Source organism: Pipistrellus kuhlii, unplaced genomic scaffold (genome assembly GCF_014108245.1).
Source record: "Pipistrellus kuhlii isolate mPipKuh1 unplaced genomic scaffold, mPipKuh1.p scaffold_m20_p_47, whole genome shotgun sequence".
NCBI classification, from domain to species: domain Eukaryota; kingdom Metazoa; phylum Chordata; class Mammalia; order Chiroptera; family Vespertilionidae; genus Pipistrellus; species Pipistrellus kuhlii.
This window is the reverse complement of record NW_023425548.1, coordinates 1,058,599-1,066,848: the sequence shown is the minus strand read 5'-3', so window position 1 is coordinate 1,066,848 and position 8,250 is coordinate 1,058,599. Positions and strand designations below refer to the sequence as shown.

General features: G+C 47.5%; 1 protein-coding gene across 6 annotated transcripts in view; it reads left to right on the top strand.

The window, feature by feature from the left end:
- Positions 1-6,767: 6,767 nt before the first annotated feature.
- Positions 6,768-8,250, top strand: part of GALNT11 (polypeptide N-acetylgalactosaminyltransferase 11) — a 48,804-nt gene continuing 47,321 nt past the window's right edge. For 2 of the 6 annotated variants that reach the window (XM_045572400.1, XM_045572398.1), the window contains exon 1: positions 7,013-7,228. In XM_045572400.1, coding sequence (XP_045428356.1) covers positions 7,177-7,228 — 52 coding nt within the window. In that variant the 5' untranslated portion in view covers positions 7,013-7,176. Of the gene's footprint in view, positions 6,863-7,012; positions 7,229-7,462; positions 7,488-8,250 lie in introns of those variants that run through there. The other 4 variants (XM_045572396.1, XM_045572394.1, XM_045572399.1 and 1 more) reach the window with 4 other exon arrangements.

Below are 8,250 nucleotides of genomic sequence, written 5' to 3'. Positions count from 1 at the left end.
ACTCTCCCTGCTCTCATCTCCACAGGCAACTCTCAGATCTCTTCTTCCCCGCCTACGTTCCAATTGTGTGGCTGCTGATCTGGGGACTGTGCAAGTCTTCTTTTCAATCCTCATCCAAGGATATGTTTTTATTGATTTTACAGAGGGAGGAGGGGAGAGAGAGAAAAGAGAAAAGAGATGTGAGAGAGAAACATTGACTGGCTGTTTCCCGTACGTGCCCTGCCGGGGACTAGAAATTGCAGCCTTTGGTGTATGGGATAGTGCTCCAACTGACTGAGCCACTGGGTCAGGGCCGTGTGGAGCTCCATTTTTTCCATAAACAGTCAAAGATTTCTGTACCAAAGCCTCACCCCTTCATGTGTGCATGTCCCCAAGTGTAAGCCCCTGCCAGGACCTAAATGGGTGCACGTACAGAGACTGTGGTGTGGCTCCATTTCAATTTAAAGATCGTTCATCCAGAATCCCTGCACAGCAGACATGGACAGAATCCTCAACAAGACCCCCCTCAGGTACACGGGTAGAAATGTGTAAGAATCTCTCTGCGATATTATATGCCCTGGTCTTGATCTAATATTTCTTTAATTTATTACTTAAAGTTATGAAAGTAGTAATACTCAATTTCCTTAGCAATCAGGGCACTGTGAATGAAAACCTCAGGCAGGGCCCTGGCCAGTGCGGTTCAGTTGGTGGAGCATTATTTCATACACTGAAAGATTGAGTTGAATCCCCAGTTGGGGCACCCGCCCAGGTTGTGGGTTCTATCCCTGGTTGGGATGTATACAGAAGGCAACTGATAAATGTTTCTCTCCCACATTGATGTTTCTCTTTCTTTCCCTCTTCTTTCCTCTCTCTCTAAAATCAATGAAGAACATATCCTTGGGTAAGGATTAAAAACAACAATAATTCAGGGAGATATTTATAATTTAAAATCTGATAGGACCAAGTGTTAGCAAGCAACAGGAATTCTCGACAGGGATGGTGGGAGTGCTTATATCACAAGCTCACTTTGGAAAAACAGTTGGGAAACATTAAGTAAAAGATATGACTATCCCATGATCCAACTGTTCCAGTCTATAGAAATGCGTGCTTTTGAGTACCAGAACACATAATAAGAATGTTTATAAACAGCACTATTTATTTGCCTCAAATGAATATAGCACAAACACTCATCAAAGGTAGAATGGATACAGTTCATATCCGGGTGCCCCCTCCAAAAAAAAAAAAGTAGAATGGATAAATGTGATATATTTAATTGCTATAGTAGCGGAAATCAACCAACAATAGATACAACAGTATAGGTAAATCTTAAAGACATAATGGAGAACAAAAGCAGCCAAATACAGTAAAATATAGTATACATAATAAAAGAGTAATATGCAAATTAACTATCACTCCACTATACCCACAAGCCATGCCCACTAGCCACACCCACCAGCCAATCAGAGCAAGTATGCAAATAAACCCAACCAAGATGGCTACAGCCACAGAGAGCAGGAAGGAGGCTTGGTTTCCCAGGCAACAGAGGAAGCCGTGCTTTCTACCTGGCTAAGCCTCCACTCAAGGCTACAAAGTTTCAATTATAGACGGAAAACAAATCCAAACAGAAATGGCAGCAGCCGCAGAGCAAGCAGGAGGCTTGGCTTCGCTCCAGGCTACAAAGTTTCAGTTGTAAAAGGTAAATATATCCCAGATACCAGGACCTGTGCTTGGGTTGCTTGGGGGGCATGGCTGGCCTGCAAACCACCACAGGCCCCTCGCTCAGGCCGCCCCATGCCCCAAGGGAACCCCACCCTGATCCGGGACACCCTCAGGGCAAACTAGCTGGCCTCCTCTCGTGCACCAGGCCTCTATCGTATCTAATAAAAGAATAATATGCAGATTGACCATCACTCCAACACATAAGATCAAGATAGCTGCCCCCCTGTGGTCAAAGATCCTGCCCCTATGTGGGCACAAGATGGCCAACACAAGATGGCCAGCAGGGGAGGGCAATTAGGAGGGACCAGGCCTGCAAGGGAGGGCAGTTGGAAGAGATTAACCCTGCAAGGGAGGGGCAGTTAGGAATGACCAGGCCGGCAGAGGAGGGAAGTTGGGGGCAAACAGGCTCGCAGGGGAGCAGTTAGACATCAATCAGGCTGGCATGGGAGTGGTTAGGGGGTGATCAGGCTGGCAGGCAGAAGCAGTTAGGAGCAATCAGGAAAGCAGGCAGGCGAGCAGTTGGGAGCCAGCAGTCCTGGTTTGTGAGAGGGATATCCTACTGTCTGGACATCCCTCAAGGGGTCCCAGATTGGAGATGGTGCAGGTTGGGTTGAGGGACACCCCCTCCCCACCCCCGTGCACAAATGTCATGCACCGGGCCTCTAGTTTTTCTATAAGTTAAAATAGGTAAAATTAAACCATATAATCTATATATGCATATTTAGATACCAAAGCTAGAAAGAAAAAGCAAAGAAGTGACTCCATAATCAAGAAGGCATCGAAAACTAAGAGAGAGGATGCTTCCAGGAAGGGGGAGGCCAGGGGCTTCTGGGATGCGAGTTATGTCCTATTTCTTGACCTAGTCAGCATTACCAACATTGATTTTTCAATAATCCATTATGCATTTATGTTTTATGAATTTTTGGTATGTATTATATTTCTTGATTAAAAAAAAAAAACATGATTCACTTTAAAAAGGCACTTAGTACTAGAGAGGATGAAGTAAAATGTAAGCTTTCTAAGCCCAGAGTTCTACCCCTGAATTAATCTCTAAATTATGCTGCTTATAGTTTCTTGGTAACTGTGTGCTCTGATTGTTGATTTTTTTTTTTCCTGTGAACTCCGATCACAGATTTAAATAGTTGACTTGATCACAGCTAGGATCGGGTTTATTGAATGTCACAGAGGGTATAATGACAAAAAGTTCCTCTAACTTAAAAAGAATATGATGTTTGGCATACTCAATGGACTGTATGCGACAGCACACGGGAACCTCAGTGAATGACACTGGATAAGAGAAGGCTTCCAACAGGGTGATATTGCCTAAGGACTTCTCTGTTTTCACTCCAAAATGAAATTATATGACACCCCTCCCCCACCCTTAGGCTCACTCACCCCCTGCATCAACCACCCCGGGGAGCTAGGCAGTGACAAGAGAAGATGGCAAAGACCTCCAGTGGCCAAGGGTCCCTGGGAGAATCCAACATGGCATGCCCAAAATATGCTAATTTAAATGAGCAAGCTCCTCTCATTGGACACTGGGCACTGGGAATACACAGGAAAACACAAGGAGGCTTTGAGCTACTTAGAATACTATTTTTAATATGAAGCAGTTTGGTGCGTTAGATATTCATCCTTGGGGCTTCCTTCAATCAGAAAGTGTAAAAGGCTAACGGGGTATGGTAATAACAGTGGCCGACACTGACATGACACTACTAGCTTTCATCTCCCCAGGGCTTTGTGTGTATTAAAGTGTCCAGTCCTCACAACAACCTCGTGAGGATAGGGGCCAAGGTTACCTAGTTAATAAGTAGCAGAACCAACCAATATTTAAACCCAGGCTGTCTTCCTCCAGAGTCTGTTTGCCTTGAGCTACCACATCGTCCCCATTTCTGAACCCAAGACAGTGCTGGTTGGAAGGGGGCAGGGAGGGCTTTTTGTCCGTGAGTCTCACTGAGACAGTAAGGGAGAGGGGGTATGCCCTACCTCTGCCATGATCCATCACAGCACATATTGTGCATATGTGTGGGGTAAGTCCCAGATTCTGTGTGTGTTCCTATACAGAGGAAGTTTGAAGGTGTTTGTTTTTTTTTAATTGTTTGTAAAGTTCTTGTGATGTCATGATTTGATGACCAAAGATTGTTTTGGTTTAATGAGACTCTTCATTTCCATTTAGGAGCAGTTTTTTTTACAAAGACCTGATCTGAAGTCCGCCCCCTATGGAAACATTAGTGAGCGTGTTGAATTAAGGAGACGATTGGGCTGCAAATCATTTCAGTGGTATCTGGATACTGTCTTCCCAGAACTGGAGACATTGGATGAAATGAAAGCAAATAATCTTCATCAATAAAGGGTTAAAAAGTCCCCTCGGCCTTCAACACAGAGAAGAGCACAAATTGGGAACATGGTGACATTATATGAAATACAGCCAGAGTGGTCTTCAACAGGACTCCTTCCTTGGTCCTTTAACGATAGCCCTTGTCAGTCATCGGCCACCCAATCCCTGGGTGGCAGGACCTTGAACACTGGAAATGTATGCTGTCGATTAGCTGAGACTCTGTCACATAATCATCTCCAGTCGTTTGCTAACTCACTTGGTCCTGGGAGCCCTGGGAGCCTTTGCCAACTCTATTTCTACTCCAGAAAGGCGGCCTGACCCCGTGGTCTTCCCACAAAGATACTCCCAGAGGCCTTGGTTGGTAATACTCACTTTGGTTCCTTTCTTGCTGCCAACGTCGATAATGGCATTGGCACTTTGCTTAGTGGGATTCCTGAGTTTCTGATGTCCAGTCCACTTGCCTGGTGTCCCCGTCCAGCTCCCATTTGTTCCCATCTGTCCCATCACTTGGAGACACTTTTGATTTTGCCTTTTTCATGTCTCTTCTCCTTTAACTCTGGCCTATAGCTCTCCTGACACTTCTTCAGCTGCGGGTCCTGTTGATAATCTCTGTTCTGACTCGAGAACTGCTTAACTGGGATCGGGGAAGCAGCAGCTAGGGTCCAAGTCTGTCCTGTGTGAACACACTCGCAGATGTCCATAGGACTTCCCTCCGGTACAGGGGATGTCTGTTGCATCCATCTGGTGCAGGTGGCTGGGAAAGTGAAGTATATTTAATTCACAAAGACAAAGAGAATGAGAAACTAAGGGAAGGAATACACTGAAAGGAGTAAAAAGGAATGGGGAAGACTTAGGACAGGACCACTAAACATAGCCCATGCTGGAGAAGACATAAACTTTTTTTTTTTAATATCTTTATTAAAAACATCAGTGATGAGAGAATCATGGATTGGCTGCCTCCTGCACGCCCCTTACTGGAGATCAAGCACGAAACCTGGGCATGTGCCCTGACCAGGAATCGAATTGTGACCTCCTGGTTCATAGGTTGATACTCAACCACTGAGCCAAGCACATAAAGTGTTTTTTACAATAATAAACAGCTGGGCTCATCCATTCTGCTCATTCAGTCAGTGATTGAGCTAGTGGTCATCCCAGGCCCGGAGTCTCCGAGGTGCTGGGGTGCAGCAGAAATGGCGCCGGCAAACACCACTCCCTCCTTGAAGCTTGTGTTCTTTGAGATAATAAAGGCAATGTAAAGAAAAAGGAACCTGTGTACAATGTCTTTATACTGACATATTTAGCAAAATACTCTATAAATTCTGTTGCAAGAAAGACATGGGAAAAGCCTGTGCTCATCTGTATCAGACTTTAAAAGGTTAATCTAGCAGTACAAAATAAGTACAAAATAAGCAGTACAAAATTATCATTATATGCTTGGCCCATATTTTATACCTAGTAAAAGATGGATTATAATGGACCCACAAATCTGTTAAAATTAGAGTAAAATACAAAATAGAAATTCTATAGCAACAGGAAAAAAATAGTAGAAATATAGAGCATCCTCTTAAATTTTCTAGTTTTAAAATTTAAGAATTTTTTTTAAGTATAATGAAGGAGGATGTAACTATTAGCTCGCAGAAAGAAAAAGTCAAATGTTCTTATAGAGCCCTGGGCCTAATATTCAGTCAGCTTTCTAATAATTTAGTTCAATCACTAGACATCATTTCTAGTTCTTCACTAGAAATGTTGCTTAATAACAATCTCTTGATTACTGATTCAGTTGATTCTGGAATAGAAAATAAATTCGAATCAACATCCAGTTGTTTGGTGTGATTGGGAGGAAATATCCAGTTATTTGGTGTGATTGGGAGGAAATATCCAGTTATTTGGTGTGATTGAGAGGAAATATCCAGTTATTTGGTGTGATTGGGAGGAAATCCTTACTTGCTGGGAGGTGACAACTTTTTGTTTTCGTAAGGGAATTTAAAGTCTGAATTGTATTCTGCAGCTACAGTAGTAGAGAAGTATCTCCTAATCTGCTCAAGGCTTTTCACAAAACACCGTTTTTTTGGTTTGACCAAAGACTGAGACAAGCCCTTCTAGTAAATTAAGCCAGAGTTCTATAACAAAGGCATACTTCTAGGAATTTATCCTAAGACGCACCAGTATGAAATAATTAAAGAGTTAATATTTACTGAGCATTATCTTTCATACACTTGGTATGTACTCTCTGCATGGATTATCTTTCAACGACAGAACTTTATGATATAGGTCCTTTTATTGTTATTCCTATTTCATAGATGAGAAAACTAATGTTAGAAGTTGCCCGAGATTAGGGTGGCAAGATTTAGCAAAAATACAGGATGCCTGGTATATGTGAATTTTGGACAAACAGTAATACTTTAGTATAAGTATGTATGCTTATAGTACAAAATTATTGTTTATCTGAAATTCATGTTTCAGGCCTGTATTGCATCTGGCAATTGTAAGGCCAAACTAGCACAGTCCGTACACTCGCTAATCACCCCAATCTCAAAGACCCCGGGTTTAACCACAATGCTGCTCCACGGGCATTTTAGCGCCAACTGAGCTGTTGGTAAAATGCAGGTTTTGATGACTAAGCAGGTCCGCCAGGCTTGACATCCAAGATTCCGTGTGTGGTCAGGCGAGGCCAATGTGGCTGCACGTGGCTGTCGCCCCGGGCGCTTCCGCTTCACTCCCGGGGGGCTTTGGACCCAGCTTCCCCGTGGACGCTTAACCCTCACACTCCGGCCAGCATCTCGAATTTATCACAAGGGGCGCTGACCATCCTTTCCTCTGCTCACGGACAAAGCTTTTTATTAGAGGGAAACCCAAACAGCGCCCGGACCGACCACGGGTGCGGGGCCGCGCGAGGACTGCCCACGTGGGGCCGCGCGCCCCCCGGCGGCGTGACGTCACCCGCGCGGCGCGGGCGCGGCCTCCGCTCGCAGCCGGGGCGCGCGCTCGCCAGAGTCCAGGCAGCCGCGCCGGCGCTGGGCGAGCGCCCGAGGCCTGGGCGAGCCCGCGGCCCCTGCGGCGCTCGGCGCTGCGCTTTCCCCCGGCGGTTCCGAACTGCGGCGGCTGGTAGCGGCTGCACCTGGGCTGTGGCGGGAGGGAAGATGCCACAGCCCGAGTCCCAGGAGGCCGGAATCCTGCGTTGCCGGCGCCGCGGTGAGTAGCGCGCGCCGGCGGCGGCGGCAGACCCGGCGCGGCCACCGTCCCCCTCGGCGCCTCACGGAGCGTTTCCGGCGCGCGGCCCCGCGCGGGCCCGGGGGCTGCAGCCGCGGCCGCGCTCTCCGCGGCGCCGGAGCGGCGGGCCAGGCGTCCGGCGCGTGTGCGGCCGCTGAAACCCGAGCGCGGCTCCTCCGGCGGCGGGGGCGTGGACCGAAGAGGCTCGGGAGACCGCGGCGCCCGCCCCGAGCGACTTCCGGTGGGGCTGGCGCTCGGCGCCGGGGGTGCGGGTCGCGCCGGGGTCGCGGTCGCGGGGCCCGGGGTGCCGGACGGAGCCCGGCGGCGCGGAGGGATCGCGGAGAATTCCCCACTAAACCGGAGCGATCGGATAACGGGACCCCGGGCGGCGTTCACATTTCCCCAAAGTCACAAAGAAAAGTTACTGTAGTGTGTGTTTTACAGCTGCTTCGTGCCGCCGGCCACCGGAGGCCCTCGGTTGAGGAGCCTCCTAACTTTCCCTTTTCCTTTCCTGGCTGTGTGCTTGGAGACGTCGGGTGGTTCGTGTTGTACAGTTTACCGCCTTCTCCCAGCTGTGCTGCTCGGAGGCTGTAAAACACAGGCCCGCGCAGTTCCGATGGGCTTCCCCCTGGAGCACTCTGCCCTGCTAGCGCTGTTTTTGTCATCGAGTAGCTGGCCCGGCCTTCTGTTGTGAAGACATCTGGCTGGTTTTCAAAATATAAAATTAAACCGTGGCTTTGAGTAGCTGTTTATACTCCCGTGCACCCGGAGACACTGGGGTGCTGCTCTCCTCCCCCAAATCACAGCTTTAGACGAGACTTTTTTCCCCCCACCCCAATTCTTCCCTTTTATTTAGAAATAGCGGATGTCGAGGTAGAAAAGCAGAAAACACAACCTGCAGTCATTACGTATACAATTGAGCCTCTTGAGGGAAATGTCATGAAAAAGCAGATCACGCTTTTCACATCTTCCCTGGACAATTTCGGTGCTGTTCCTTGCAACTT